The 16,313-nt window shown below is 39.4% G+C and overlaps 1 protein-coding gene across 2 annotated transcripts in view; it reads right to left on the bottom strand.

Moving 5' to 3' along the window:
* The window catches only part of MAPK1 (mitogen-activated protein kinase 1), a 39,522-nt gene that overhangs the window by 10,446 nt on the left and 12,763 nt on the right, over positions 1 to 16,313 (bottom strand). The window contains exons 2-8 of one of the 2 annotated variants that reach the window (XM_027652331.1): positions 12,347 to 12,529; positions 10,454 to 10,643; positions 5,731 to 5,847; positions 4,489 to 4,603; positions 3,816 to 3,947; positions 1,739 to 1,848; positions 887 to 1,014 (exon numbers count right to left, since the gene is read on the bottom strand). In XM_027652331.1, coding sequence (XP_027508132.1) covers positions 898 to 1,014; positions 1,739 to 1,848; positions 3,816 to 3,947; positions 4,489 to 4,603; positions 5,731 to 5,847; positions 10,454 to 10,643; positions 12,347 to 12,529 — 964 coding nt within the window. In that variant the 3' untranslated portion in view covers positions 887 to 897. The remainder of the gene's footprint in view (positions 1 to 886; positions 1,015 to 1,738; positions 1,849 to 3,815; positions 3,948 to 4,488; positions 4,604 to 5,730; positions 5,848 to 10,453; positions 10,644 to 12,346; positions 12,530 to 16,313) is intronic. The other variant, XM_027652332.1, reaches the window with a different exon arrangement.

The raw sequence follows: 16,313 nt of genomic DNA, 5'->3' as shown, positions 1-16,313 counted from the left end.
CCCACACAAACCGGTGATTGTGGAATGCTGCTGGATGGAGGACAGCACAGAGAGCATGAACCAGGCAGCCCACAGCAGGCTCTCCTCTTCGGTTTGTTTTTCGTTTCCAGTCATAAAACTTTGCTACTTTAACCTATTAGCATCATAGAAGTTTCACAAGTATTACAAAAATTATTCAAGTCAGTATTTGACCAATTCTGTATGAAACTCCTGAGATGTGCAAGCCTTGTGGTACAGGAAGACCAGTTAAATTAATTGATTAAAAAAAAAAAAAAAAAGTCAGTGAATACCAGTACATTACATTTAAAATTAAAATTTTAGATCTTCAAAATATTAGGAAGATTAATTGCAACTAATTTATGAATATTTAGATACCTGTTCTTAGTTACACTATTCAGAGTTACTTAAAACTGAAGATAATTCATACTGAAGCTTCACGGTTCTTTTCCCTTTTCAGTAATTTAAGACATTCCTCCTCTGTACAGTACATTTAGGAGGAGGGGGTTTTTTAAACCGTTTGGAGCCATATGACAGAATAATCTGTAATATAGGAAGGACACTGCCCCTTAAAATGTTTAAAATTTGCATTTCAAAGCGTTACCATCACTTTCATTCCAAGCAGCGCTATTGAACTGTAATTCTTATTCCTTAAAGGTAATGTACAAACTAGGTAAACACCCGGGGCCATTGCCTGGATTCCACAGGGCACTGCAATGCTGTGGACAAACAGAAACTGTTTCTTCAAGAACAGAGCAGGACTGAGGTCAGGTCCTTGGACAGGGAGTTACTGGAGCACTGGAAAAGGCAAGTCCTACATTTCACTAGTGGCAACAAAGTCCCAAATTGTTCCCCCTGCCCGAGTGGTTCCACATTGCTGTGACTTTACCTACACACAAATTAGGATCGGTGTCCTGGCTGGAATCTAGCAGTTTCCTCAAAAATCAGTTCTTTCAGCTTTTCCTTCGGCAAGTCATCCAACTCCATATCAAACTTGAAGGGTGCTTCAGCTACAGGCTTGATAATGCAAAGAAATATTATTACTTTAATATTACTCTTCTGCTGAATTTCATGCAGTCCTTGTACAGATGGGGAAAAAAAATCTGAAAACGCCCTTTACAAAAATATCCAACACTGCAGCCTTCACAGCAGAACTCCTATTAGTCCCGTGTGTGCTTTATACACATTAGTTTACCAAATTTTAAATCAAATGACAGTAAGGAGCTACTCAAATCTAAACCACAAGTTAAAATATTTGTTACAGGCTCATAACTCAGTATCTACCTGTAGAAAAAAATTACTTTAAACATTGTATTTCTTGGAATAAACATATTTGTCCCTTAAGGGAAAACTAGCTCATTTCCTCCTCCCTTAGTTCTTCACCAAAAGTAACCAGAAATCTCCTCAGAACTGTACACTGAACTACAGCAAGTTCTGATTCAGGGTTTTTAAAGCATAATCCAATGGCAAGCTCAGTCATTCTCCTCCTCTATCTCAGACATTATGAAACAAAGCCACATCAGCTGAGAATCTCCATTTCTTGGAGAGGACACCTTAGCATCTATTTAGTGTGTGGTGTCTCCAAAATGCTGTGCTACAGTGAAAAATATAAAATTTTGGTAAATTGATGGAATTCCTTCTTCAGCTCCATCAGAGCATTAGAAACACCAGCCTTAAATTAAAGTAGGAAATAACCTGCTGTAAAATTTAATCAATGTTTACATTTTAACAATGTCTTTACCTCATCACTTGGATCATAATACTGCTCCAGATATGGATGGGCTAAAGCTTGCTCCACTTCAATCCGCTTATGAGGATTAAAGGTCAACATTTTATCCAACAAATCGAGTGCTAAGAGGGAAAAAAGTGAGCAAGAGTTTAATACACACTCCACCAAAGTGTTACAAACACGGATCTTACACAGAGAACACCCAGCACCCCAAGTTCTGTGCCAGTGTCAGTGTATATCTGGAGTTCCCTGGCTGGAGCAGCAGTGACAGAAGCAGCAGACTGTGAGCTGTACCCCGGGCAGAGGTCTCTGCCAGCCCATCCATCACCACTCCTGGGTTACAGCTGCCTTTGGCACGACCTGTCTAACAGGTCACCCTTCCACAGGCCCTGCAGCCTCAGAGCAGATGTCAAGGGAACAAATGCATAGAACCCTATGGAACAACCTGGTTTTAACTACAGTAGAAATTAAATAGCCGAGACTACTTCTTCTCTCAGAAAAGTGCTTTGGATTTTTGTGCCAAAACCCAAACCAAGCTAGAGCTTTTCTGAAATAAATAATTAAGAATATGTTCTTATTGTGAAAAGAAAACTTTGCTGTTTATGGACAAAAATGTTATCCAGAGTCATTAGGAGTTCTAGGTCATCCCAGTGAACTATTCTAGCACAACCAGCAGCCCAGAAGATACTCTCCAGAGAAGATGCAAATATATTTATATTTATGAGATTCAGGCAAATCTGTTGAAGACAATTTGTAAAGAATCCATAGAGAACTTGAAGATTCAGTAAGACAGCGAGTGAGGTCTGATGAAACTCTGGACAAACATCAGTGGAAGGAAAGAAAACAGAATGATTATAGGAGCAAGAAGCCCAAAGGTATCTGCAGTATCCTAAATTCCATCACATTTCTTCTCACCACATGATTTATGAACCAGAATGTTAACAGAGGTTTCTGGCTGCAGCACAGCTTTGCCCTGGGATGAGGTGCACACCCAGCACTGCATTCAGCACCAGCTCCAAAACCTTCAAACTTGCCCCACAATTAACAGCTGGTATTTTGCTGCCGTTTTCCCAGCACTGGCAGCTCACGTGCTCACTCTGTGCTGGAGCACGTTCTGCACAGTTCTGCTCCTGGAGTGACTGACAACCAGCTCTCGGAAAAGCTGCCCTGTCAAAGCTGCTCCGAGGATTCGATGAGAAGTGCTGCACAAGTCAGCAAACGGCACATTCCCTCAGCTCAGGCACCAGCACTGGCAATCTGAGCTGTCAAAGCCCACGGTAACAATTCTCACACTGTTGAGCACTGTTATAAAAGCAGAATAAATCACTGCTGTTTCTCTCAATGACAAGGATAATCAGTTTGACACAGTTCCATCTGCAGAAATTAGCTTCTAAGTGGTACTTCAGTACCTGATCATATCCACTAAGAATAAAGTATCATATCAGTTAAAAAAGGAGTAACTTATGAATTGTGTCAGAGCACTGTACTGTGAACAAAACAACCCTTAAACTGTATGAAGTAGTTTAAAAGGCAAATTAATTGCTATCTAGCAAAACAAAATCAAATTTACCCTTTACTAAAGCCTTGTTAAGAAAGGCAATAATTATTACATTCCTTGCTTTTATAAATTTTGCTCAATTTAGAACTGAATTCTTTAACATTGTAATCTTTCGTGGTGCCTAAGGACCTGCCCTTTGACTGACATGACCCTGTTTGACCTAGAACTGACACCCAGTCTGCACAAACCCCACCCACTGCAGCAACAAGCTGCTGTCTCCTGTCTGATGTCAGAAACAAAGTTCAGGACTTGTTTGATGCTGATGTCAAAATCCAACTCTGATGTTCACCACAGTGACAGGAGTTTGGATTTTACACGCAAGGTAAAGATCAAACACCACAATATGTAATCTTAGAGTTACTAAAAATTTCAGTTTTAAAAAATAAGCCACTATGAAGGTTTCACACTGGTTTGTGATTTTATACTAGATTTATAGTGCTGTTTTAAAGGACCTGCATGTTCTATTTAGGATGGTTTTAAAAACTCCCATCCTGTCATTATTTTGACACAACAAAATAGAGCATAAAATACCTTTGGGGTCAGCGTTTGGAAACAGCCTGTTCCATGGTACCTTATTTTTGTGTGGTAGGGAAAGCAAGTAGTTTCTGGCCTTTAAATTTATTATACAATTCAAATCTTCTTGGGAAGGGGATCCAAGTATACCTAAAAAAATTAATACAAACAGTGCATTCTGTGAAAAGCACATTAATACAGTTGTATCTATCTGGTAAAACTCAGTATTAAAACTGCTGGGAAGACGATTTCACACTAAATGCTTTAAGAACACAGAATACTTCAGAAGGTTTTAGAAACCTTTACTAAAAACATTTTTTTAATAAACAAATGCATTTGAGTTTTCTAATGATCAGTGACTTGTTAAAAAGATCCAAGCAAGTGGTTTATCTATAGAAATTTTAAAAATTTTACCTGAATCTAATAATATATGAGCTTTTTAAATACCTTTTTTTAAATTTTACTTTAAAAACATCTCTGCTGATGTAGTAAACACATTGGTAAGTATCTTCTAGTTGTCCCCAAACCAATGATTAGATGTAGAAATCCCTGCAGCAATAACTACAGGGAACAGCTGATACACCTACAGACCTGTACCTTACACATTGACCCACAGGAGAAAGACCAGCCCAATTGGTAGAGAAGATGGAGAGAGAGGGATGTGGAAATGCTGCTTTGCCATAAAGCTTACCAAGGATATGGTTAAGTTGGTCAAGGTAGTGTTTTCCTGGAAAGATAGGTCTGTTGGAGAGCATCTCTGCCAGAATGCAGCCCACTGACCAGATGTCAATAGACTTGGTGTAACCCTGCAGGGAAGCAGAAACATATTTTTGTCAAATTTTTGCATAACTGCAGCAACATGTTACATTAGTAAATTGTGAAAGTGCACACAGATAATATTTTTCTTTTTTAGATGAGTCATGCTTGTTCATGCTGTTTGTTTTCTCTGTAAAGAATGAAACAATTAAGAATCCTCTATCAAAACACTACTTTGAAGGGGTAGCAAGAACTGAATTATCTAAGACATGCTTCTCCAAAAGGATTCTCCAAGTTTAGCTAAATCTGTTACCAACTGCACATTTTCGAGAGTCCCTGATTTTATAGCAAATTTAAACTAACAAATTTTGGAAACCAAGTATTCTTAATTCCACAGCTCCTGACAGTGCCCTAAACATGTGTGGAATCCTGGATTGGTCAGATGTCTGTTTTCTAAAAGCACCTTAGACACACTATTGCCTCAACAAACCAAACCCACCCAACACTGTAAATCCTACAGAAACAACAGTGTCTTCCCAAAATATCCAATACAACCCCAGGTGTCACCCAGGTGTTTTGCTGTGGGAGACCACACAGGGGGGTTCTGGAGGACACCCATGACCCACAGCACACAGGGACTGGACATACCTTAAAACAGCCACAGAAGCACACAACAGTAATTCCAAGCATATAAAAAACAAAGGAATGACTTCATGGAGACTATGGGAATGCAATTAAGATTGACACATAACAAAGATCACATGCCTTCATTCAGAATCAGATTCACTCTCATTATACATTCTAAACCTAAATTAAGATGTCAAGATAACATTAAGGCAGTGTTTGCAGCCTTGCTGGAGGCAGCAGTGGAATGCTCATTCCTAACCCTTCTGTCCTGCTCACCGGCAGAGCAGCTGATGGAAGCAGTCCTGTGACTGCCAAGGAACTGGAGACATGGGAAGTTCTGCACAGGATTACTCAGTTGTAGCATCCAATAATTGATTCTGGAATCACAAATTTATTGCCAGCCAGCAGCTGTACTGCAAATCCATTACCACTTTTCCCCAAGACTGTGCATGCATTCTGACCCTAAAAACACAGAGAGGGGGAAGCACAGCTGGTACTCACAAAGGAATAATCAGCCCCAGAAGCACCACAGCAGCACACTGTGTCTCACCTTAGAATTCAGCATGATTTCAGGAGCCCTGTACCAACGTGTGGCCACATACTCTGTTAAGAATCCTGTGTGATCATGATCAGGATCTGCAACACGAGCCAATCCAAAGTCACAAATCTGGGTTTAGAGAAAGAAATAGGAAAAAAGGTACATTAGACATACATCTTCCAATACTATAACAGTACTAATTCATCATTCCCAACCAATGATGGAACACCTCCAAAACAGTGACAGCAACCTATGTTCTTAGAAAAAAATTAGTACACAAAGTTTAAGAAAAATGTTTTGGATCAATTACAAAGAATATCCAACCACCATTCAGGGGCCAGGAAGAATAAACACCTGGGGGAAAAAAAGATGTTGCTGGTGCACAATTTACATTCCACTATGTCATGGCTAGGCTTCGAACACGAAGATTTGGGAAGGACTCTACCCACGTTCCACTATGAGCTTCTTGAATAACACCTCTGCCAGACAGCTGGTGAGATACACTGCTCCAAACTCTTAGAAATTCACCAGAAAACAAAAAGAGAAAGCAATTAAGCTTTCCAGAAAACAAAATTAGCAACCAACACATTTGTAACCAAGTTCAACACCCATTCTTACACAAGTTACCACCATAACTGCATCTTTGCATGAGAAACAACCTATCCAATCATGAGATAATGGTAGACTGGAGAGATTACAGGTTGTTGAAGGAAGCATGAGCTTAAAGAAAAAAAAATCCCCCCAAAACTAAACACATGCAAAAAAAATATTTGTCAATACTGTATCAGATAAATAGTTTTATCTCACCAGGAAAAGAAAACTAAACTCTGATTTAGACTAGCAAGTTCAGCAAAAAGGAAGAGGTGGGTTTAGCCCTGCTCTGGTAAGGAGGCTCCATGGCTTTCAGAGCTATTCAGTGGCCCCCCTCTCCAGAGAGAAATTAAAAAAAAGTGAAAATGTGGAGACAGACAGTGTTCTAGAGCAGAACAGCTGCTCCTTTCTTACCTTCCCAAAGGTCAATGGCAAGACTGTTGAGCAGCACATTAGACATGTTCCTATGGTTCTGCTATCCCCCAAACAAATACCAGCTTATGATTTCCACATAAAGTGTATTTGCATGAAATGTAATGTACTCTCATGAAAACAAGGCATCAAATGCAGGAGTGGCAAACAGTTGGGAGGTTTCTCTGCATGTTTTATAATATTTACTCTTTTATAGTGAATTGTGTACATTGATTATATTCAAAATGTGAAGTAACAATATATTGTAGTCAATAAAGGCAGTAATGGATAATCCTATCACAACCACAGAAACCTCACTGCACCCTGGCAGCTACTCCCTAATTTTCCCGGAGGGACAACCTGCCTGTGAGACAACTGACAGATCAGTTAGGGAAGAAGTGATTCAACTGACTAAAAGCTACCTCTAAAAGACAAGATTCAGCAGCTGACTGTAAAACACAGGGTCTGAAGAAAAGGAAGTGATGAATGTCATAAGCCAGGCTGCATGACCTGGCTTTAGCTACATATTAAAAAAATAAACCCAAACCCCTGAATCCTTAAAAAACAAACCCAGAAAGAACCCTTTTAAACATGTCAAGGTTTTCCCAGGCTACAAGACCAGAGCAGCTGCCTTGTGTGCAATTAGCAGCTTACATAAAGAGACTTGGTACAAATAATCAGAAGAGTCTCCTCTAAAGACAGTAGAAAAGAAACTGTAGAGGACAGCTTAGAGAGTTCAGAAAATAATCATGCAGGCAGGCAAAACTGTTGTAATCTCTTCCTCCTAAACTCAGAAAAAAGCTAGATAAAACTACAGGGAAGGAGACTTGTGCAGAATTTTAGTATTACACATAAGTAAAGTGCTAGGGTTTGTTACTATTAAAACAAAAGAAGAAAGACACTCTCTGGTTCACAGTGAGGAGCAAGAACTGAATTACAGAAGGTGTCTGTCAATCTCTCAAGTTGAAAAATGCACATGGGATGGAAAGGAAGAACAATGACAGAGAGAGCTCATTAAAATGACAAAAAGCTCCTGCTGACTGGAGCAGAAACAGGTTAAGCAGAAAAGAAGAAACACCATTAGTGAGAAAGGCTTCAAGGTTGAAGATGCAAGGAAGAGGGTTTTGGCTGCAGAGCTGACAGAAGTGTTACAGCAGAGTGAAGAGAAGTTGGAGATCCAGAGCTCTGCCTGCAGTGCCAGTGCAAGGGACAAGAGAAGCTGGAGAGGTCAGAGTTGTGCTCTGCAGTCCCGGGTGTGAGGGACAAGCACAGCACTGGCTGCACACGTGAGGGTGAGAGCACACAGTTCCTGCAGAATGGAAGACCCAGGTATGGCAGTGAGTGCTTCATGCCTTGGAGAGACAGAACAGATGCTACTGAGACAGAAGAAATTACTTCCCCACTAAATAAACAGATTAATTAATTAATTAATAAGATGCCAGCATCCTAGTCATATATTTAGCTTCAACTTCTTGCAAACAGTGTTCTTGCAATCAGTATCAGGGATGGTTGGGGTTTTTTTTATAAACAGAGATGACTTAAAACTGGGTGAAGCTATCAAGCAGATGGGAAGATTTAGAAGGACCATGTAATATGACCATTTACTAAGCAAATGAAATGACACTCAACAATACTACTAACATACTGAAACATCTGCAGTTGCATTGCTGAGTAGCCTGTGCCTGTGTGTGTGTATTTGTATAAAAGGAAACAGAGAGGCCTCCACTAAGTTTAGTTGTTATTAATACGATGGTAGTTGAAACAGTTGCATCTCTACAGTTAGTGGTAAAATTCTGAAGCAAATAACATTTTTTCCTTAAAAAACCATCTCTCACTGCCTTCCTTTCAAGCCTGTTGCAGTATGTAACAATTCTTGGTCATTTAACGCTTGGGACTTTTCACTATGTAGATGGAAAAGCACAACTTATAATATTGCTATAATATGCTTGTGTTTTAACTAAGTCAAATGAGTAGATTGTCAGCTGGAATAACGTGGGACACCGAAAACACTGCAACATACTAGTTGAGAATCTGTTTAAAATAACTTTGATCTCATTTTCTGAAATACTAATGCCACTTGCCCAGGAATTTCCTATGGCCATGGGAGTTTTTATGTAACTTACTTCATTTACAGAACTACAAAAGGGGTCAAATTGTTGGATGCAGAGAATCATGAAATCATGTGAAAATACTTGTAAAAATGTTAGATACTATTTAGAGCCTATTCCAGCCTGTCAGTGGCACGTCAGTACACATTAATCTCATTCATGGCAAAGATGCCAGGCTGCAAAAGAGACCAGTATCTTTATTGCACAGGACTCCCACTGGAGAAAGATTCCAAGATAGTAGTTTTCAAGGAATCTCAAATCTAATTTTTCACTGCAAATATGTAACAAGAGACAGTCAAATGAGGTACTTTCACCAGCTTTCATTCACCATGTGGTAGGTCCTCTTTAAGGTCTCAAACATTTAAGTCTGTAGCTTCACCTAAAGAAACAGAAACAGCTTTAGCTCTGCACTCCTGTCTGGAGCCTTTCAGCTGCTCAGGACAAGCCACAGGATTCACAAACACATTTGGTCAATAGAGACTCATATATTTTTTCCTGGAAAAGAAATCTATAATCCAGAGGTCAAGATCATGTTTAAGGGCGAAGAAAGAAGGAGCTCTTGTTACAACCTGTAGAACTCTGAGCTCCAGAAGAGAGCTCTCATAACACCATGAAAGAAGGAAGCTCACAGCATTACCACTCAAGACGAACAAACTTCCTATTTTCCTTCTTTCAAAAGTGTGATTTTAAGTAGTTTCACTCTACGTTGTTTTGAGTTGATGTACAGTAACCAACTCTGTGCCCCTGTGCAGAGCTGACACACAGACTTGCACAACGGCCCTCAAAGAAACAGGTTGATACAAGTTCAGCGTCCATAGACGAGACCCAACGTGTACTGGTTTCCAATTCTGCTGTTCAAACTTTAGATGTGGTATTTGTACAAGCACCAGAGTTCCCTTTAGGTTATGAAAAATCAAATGCTCTGTCATATAGACTCCTATACTCTGCACCAGGGAGCACATATTGCAGTGGCAGGTTGCTTGAAAATCTGATAAAGGAATTGTAACAGAGCACACTAAGGTCATATTGTATTTATTCTCTATTTCTGTTCTAATTCTCCACACTTGGTTTGCTTTACTGAATGCCACTAAGCATTGAGCTGGCATTTTCCAAGAATCATAACAGCTCTAAGCTCATCCTTCTGTAGTATTAACGAGTACAGCGTCCATGACTGGAAATGCAAATTAGGAACCTTCTCTCTCTAAGCAATTGCTGTGCATTTAATCAGCACTGAATCTCACATGCCACTTCAGTTGCCCACAAATACAAACAATGAAACATTAACAGTGTAAACAGAGAACCCAAAACTTGAAATATACACAGTTGTCAGTTTACTTTTGAGGTAAACATGATTCTGCTTCAGGTCAGTATTTTCATCCAGCTTTGAAAGAGGCTGTTTCCAAGTCAACCTCCAGATGGAAACAGTGATGCACTCATTACAGCAGCCTAACAGAGATTCTTAGTCACTCCAATCTTGATAATTATTTTATCAAACCAGATAATGTCTTGGCAATCTCTCAAGGATAAAAATCACATTAATCTCCAGCAAAAACCCCACATTCATGGTTATAGCAGGTAGTTTATGAAGACCATGGTAGGAAAATTTGTAAGACATTTCGACTCACCTTGAGATCACACGTGGTGTTAAGCAGCAGATTTGAAGGTTTGAGGTCACGATGAAGCACATTGGCTGAATGGATATATTTTAACCCTCTCAGAATCTGGTAAAGGAAATAACAAATGTGGTCGTTGCTGAGGTGTTGAGTCTTTAAGAGCTTGTAAAGATCTGTCTCCATAAGATCTTGCACAATGTATCTGTAAGGCATTAGATGTAAGGCAGCAAAAAAAATGTGGTGTTGTACTAGATATCAACACCCAGTATTCAATGGAACTTCTAGAACAATTTTTCTCTTTTTTGTCTTTTCATGACAATTATGAAACAAACTTCTTGCTTTAGAAGTTTGGAATCCAATCAATCCTGTTACACGATGCAGCCCTTTACAGAACTAAGAGGTACCAGCATGTGGTCCTCTCCAATTAATCATCATAAACCTCTATTTCTTTATAGTAGAGCTTGACTTTTATAGGAATCTTAATTTCATCTGGTTCCTATCCTGCTTGCCAAGAAACAAAGGCAGGTTTTAGGTTAATGACTAATAAGCTTCGAAGATACTTGCTTGCAGTTGCATAGCAGCATAAAAGGTAAAAGATCTGATCATTTCTTATCAGTTTTCTCTTCCATCTCCCCACTTCAAAAATTCAGCTGTTCTTCTCTACTGTATATATATATTTATGCTATATTAAACACAACGGTTCCTCTCTTACTCAAATTAAATCCCAGTATTTTCAGTCAGATTTTTTTTTCCTAAGATTGCAATGAACATTAAAAAAGGGAATTTTTTAATCTGTTTTGACAGCAATGAGTTAAGTAAAATTTTCTTCCCTCATAATTCAATCTGGCTGCAAAACCCTTGGGGTGTAGTTCCCTGATCACTTTTCACTGAACCAGGATTTTGTGAAAACACACCACTACTGCCATTCCAGTTGGGTATTCCCATCCTCTCCTCTGGGAATTTATACCAGACCACTCAATCAGGACACCTTTTTACAGGCACCATGCACTTACATCAGTCAAAAGGGCCCCAGAAATGCAGCATCAGGACCCCACATAAGGCTGAACTCAAATAATATATTGATAGTGTGAAGTGCAAACATTTGACCTGGACTCAATCCAATTTCTGCCCACACACACCTGGGGCTTGTATTGGGCAGACATCTACGATGACCCACAAATCCAGCAGGGACAAATGCACGTGGGCTGGGGGACATTCAGCTGGGTGACTCTAAGCCAGGCCTTGTATCCCAGGTACAGCCTCCCAGCTAACACTGCTCACCTGACAGACACACACATGAAGTCATAGCTACACAAACCCAAGCTTCCCGTGAAAAGGACCATCAGTGTAACAAAAAGGACAGATCTGCACGTGTTAATCAGGCAATTACCTGCCCATGTGCAGTTTCAGACCTTTCACAAATGCACAAAGCACTGCAAGACTGGGGGTTGTGTTTTACTTTAATTCTTTCCCCCTAAGAGGTATCAATTTTATCCTTTAAGAAAATTTTAGAGAATTATAGCAGAGTCTAGCCACTTTATTTTCTCCTCAAATCAATCTGTTTTAACAGCAGCTCTATTAAGAGCAAATATAATTTTAGGATTAAGTGACTAAGCTAAATCTTTTCTACAGTGTAGAGTTCTCTGCCTTGGAAGAGAGAAATTAACATTTTTCTCTTTTCCTGGACAAGAAAGAACAAAACTAGTGTTCATCTACACATCAAATTTATCTATTTATCTACAGATCGAGTAAATACTATTAATTTCCCTTTCAATTTACAACAATAGAAGCCACCTTTTATTGAAATTTAGTAACGAAGAGGATGAAGAAGAAGAAACAATCAAAACAGAGAAGGAGGCAACCATCACTAACAATGCAGAATAACTTAATACTTGGAAAGGATACACATCTTTCATTTGTTCAATAGTTGGAGCTCTGATAATGTCATTTATTCCAATAATATTCTCATGCCTGAAGCGCAGCAGGATCTTGATCTCCCTCAGAGTTCTCTGGCAGTATGTCTGATGCTCAAAGGGACTGATTTTCTTTATAGCAACTCGAACTTTGTTGACGTTATCGTAAGCAGAACTAGAGGAGAATCAATAACAGCAATTATAACAAATATTAAATTAATTCACTTCAGAAAGAAAGAATGTGAATTCAATTGAATGTAGGGGCGATGCACATTTATTTTTATCAAATGAAGAGAGGTGACAGTGACACATGTCTTTTAGTGCAGAGAACAGACGAAAATATGGGTCTCAACAGCCACTGGCTTTCCCAACCGACTTGGAGTCTGCTGATTCTTGGGATCCTGGACAGAGGAGGAAGTATTTGGTTTTCTTATCAGCCTGTAGAACAAACAAGCGTGAGGTTTTTTCTATGTGCTGTAATCATCAAAAGTTTGAGAGAAAAAGTTCATCTTGAGTTAACCCATTCATGTGGGGCACAGAAAAGCCTTCAGAAACCAGCTTTCAAGCAGCAGAATTCCACATCCTATGTCTAACTCCTGCAAGCAATACCGCTGTCACAACCTCTTACCCCTCCGCTGCTGTACACTGTGTTACCTCTGTAACACACACACAGGAACAAAAGGGGTGGAGAATTTGTGAAAACACCTTTCCAAGTTCGGTTCCAAAGATAATAGAGTTCAAGAGGAGAAAGATGTACCCAAGTGCACACTCAGAGGGGAGGCAGCAGCAGGGCAGGGAGGGATCACAGGGATTGGGACCCACGTTAAGGAACACACACTGCTTGCTACATTCACAGGACTGTCATTCCAGGAGCTCAGAACAGCATTCCCAGTTATCCCAATAAAGCAGGCTCAGGATCTCTGTTCAACATGTCTACACATGCACGAAGAATATCACAGCCTGAGTCTAATTAAAAGGCTCAGTAAAATACACACAAATTTCTAAAATCTAGGCACAGGTTATTATTTCCTAAAAATGTTATGAATCCTTACAAGTTTTAGGATGTTTTCTATGGTTCTGTTTATATCAATGACAACGTATCTCATTATCATACCTTCTACTTGCATTAAAAGTATATGATAATTCAATTAATTAGAATTTAAATGTGTGTATACGATTCTTGTTTCTTTCAAATTTCCTTTTGGTCACTCCTGCATTGTTTGGAAATTAAAAAACAATCAAATTCCATACCTTTCAGTTAACCTCAACCATTTCATATAAAAAATAAACATACTAGCCAGACAGGCTTTACATCCCACCGATTTTCTATAATTTAGTCCCAGAACATTCTTTGACACTCTCTTAATGGGCCTTACTCTGCTGAGATGACCCGGTAACCAGTGACCAGGCAAGGCAGAATAAAATTCAAAAATCCAATTAGAAAAGGAGACCTAAAAGGAATTCAAGTGCCTGACCACATGAAGGCTCTTCTACTAGTAACAGAGTATGGTGCAACAAGGTGGTTTTGAGACACTACTGTCACCACTAGATACAAGAGTGTTTAACATTTCTCACTTTCATTATTAAAACTGACATATAATTTGTGTTGTCAGTAAGAGCTTCACACAGCTCATGCACATGTAACATTCTTTTTGCATGGTTTCTCCACAGAATCCCTTTGACCTGCCTGGATCCCTAAACTCTGTTCTGTACCCACAGACTGCACCATTTATTTGTCTCTAGAAACCCTGAACTCGGATGCTCCACCGGTGCTTTGAAATGCCACATGCTGAGCAAGTATTCATTACAACTGCTGCTGTTGCATATGTATATGCATATACAGATAACACATTAGCAGTTCCTAAGTCCCAAAATAGATAATAACCAAGCGCCATAAGTGGAACTTGCCATCGCCTTCAAAAGTGCTTTGGCTACAGTGATTTCTGAGCTCATCACCTGCAGGGTTTGCAGTGTACCAGTAAGGCAGGGCACAAGCAGAAAACAAAACCAGAAATAACTCTGAAGCATGAACAACCTGGACTGGGGAAAGAAATAAAAGAACTCTATGAACCATTTTATCATTATACATAAGCCTCCTGCATCCTCCTTTGTATTGACTTGAGCAATTTTTTCTTCCACAATGCAGAATCTTACTTCCTCTCAAAGGACTGGACAGTAGCAGCTATGCAGAGCAGAAAAAAGGCAAAATGCCAGTATTTACCAATTGATGATGCATAAATAAAAGCTCCTAATCTCTTACAATAGTTGATAAATCAGTTACTGCTTCTCAAGCAAAGGTTGACTACAGAGAAAAATATGCATCTTTCCTTGTACAGATTAAAAGAACTTGAATTCATCAATTAAATATGCCAAAATTTCCTCTCTTGTAGCTGTTTCACTTATAGTTCCTGAAGGATTTTCTTGGCAAATGGTTTATGCTGTTATTTAGAAAAGGATGGGTAATTTTGCTTTCAGATGGTTCAACTATAAAACATAATTCAGTGTGGAAAAAAGCTGAGTATTTGCAGTAGAGATGCAATGAATTTCCTCTCCAGGGTACCTTTTCCATACATTTTTCTGCTTGTATCAGGAGATCTCCCCACACTAACACCACTAAGCATGCACTGCCTCAGCTAAGGGAAGCATAACTGAAATACTGCCTTGTTGAAACATCAAAAGGGACACTGTATTTATTTCTATTGTCATGCTTTTGGAAGATGAGCCTTCCCGTAACTTGATTAAACATACGAAGGATTACCTCAATTCCTATGAGCAAGAAGCTAATCATACAAGCAGTCAGGTACACTTGCTCATGCATAATACCTTAAATGTCATGCATAATACAGGTACACTGAGAATCTGTATTAGCTAGTTAATATCATTTCACATTCCACAGCCTTCAAAGCAAATTTGGTTTTAAGCAAACTCTGTGACCCTTTACAAAAGTGCTTTTTCAATTTGACACATGCTATAAAAAACTATGAAAGCTACACATCAGACTGAACTTCAGTGGAACTGAGGAGTCGTGCTGTACCAGACCCCTATTTGGCCTATGGAGCCATGTAGCAACAACTACTTCACTACCCAGGAAGCACCATAAACTATCAAAACTGGGTCATCTGTAGGCCAGACTGAGTCGTTTCCCAAAGCTTTCCCTGTTTCTCACAATCTCCCTCCAACCTGCCACCAACACCAGATTTGCACACTCCTCTCCAGAACTCTGCTGAAGAAGAACGCTGCTCATAGTGTGCACTAGTAGTGTTTGCAAATGAAACCAGTATAAAAGTGAGAATCCAAGTCCTCTCTGTGTCACCCCCCTGCAGTCCATGTACCAGCTTATCACTTATTATTAGGGTACATCTCAGCCACAGCTGGCACTAAAGATCTAATTTTAAGACTAATAATCACCCGCACTCCCCCTGCAGTCCGACCAGAGACAGCTCCACATGCACATCCCATCCACCTCCCAGCACACCCTAAGTTTAGATTATTTGCATTCTGGGAGTGCTGTCCCAGCGTGCACAGTGTAACCCACTTGTCTGGGCTGTCAGCTTCTACTAAACCTCACAACTGTTTATATTTGCACTGAATCCGTTAATTGGGACACCTTCTAAAGGCAGGAACCTTATTTTATCTTGACTTCTTTGCAGAGAAGATAAAAATCTGTAAAGTAGGAATAACAATTCACATACTAACAACTTTTAGAGTGCTAGTTTATAGCTTCTAGTTTCTAATTTATAAGTGCATACCGATCACTGCCCACATAATTGTCCCTTTGTCTTTGTTATTCACATCATGATGAATCTAGTCACCAACACTCTAAATACTCAAAAGGATTTATTTCCACCCCAGCCATGTGCAGCTTCACAAACTGAAGTAACCATTCAGCTGTGCACGCTATTTATCTGTAATTTGATAAATTTAAATATAGATTTTGCAACTACTCAACTCAAGTAGCC

Source organism: Corapipo altera, unplaced genomic scaffold (assembly GCF_003945725.1).
Source record: "Corapipo altera isolate COAL_440 unplaced genomic scaffold, ASM394572v1 67, whole genome shotgun sequence".
Taxonomy (NCBI): domain Eukaryota; kingdom Metazoa; phylum Chordata; class Aves; order Passeriformes; family Pipridae; genus Corapipo; species Corapipo altera.
This window is presented reverse-complemented; position numbering and strand designations above follow the sequence as displayed.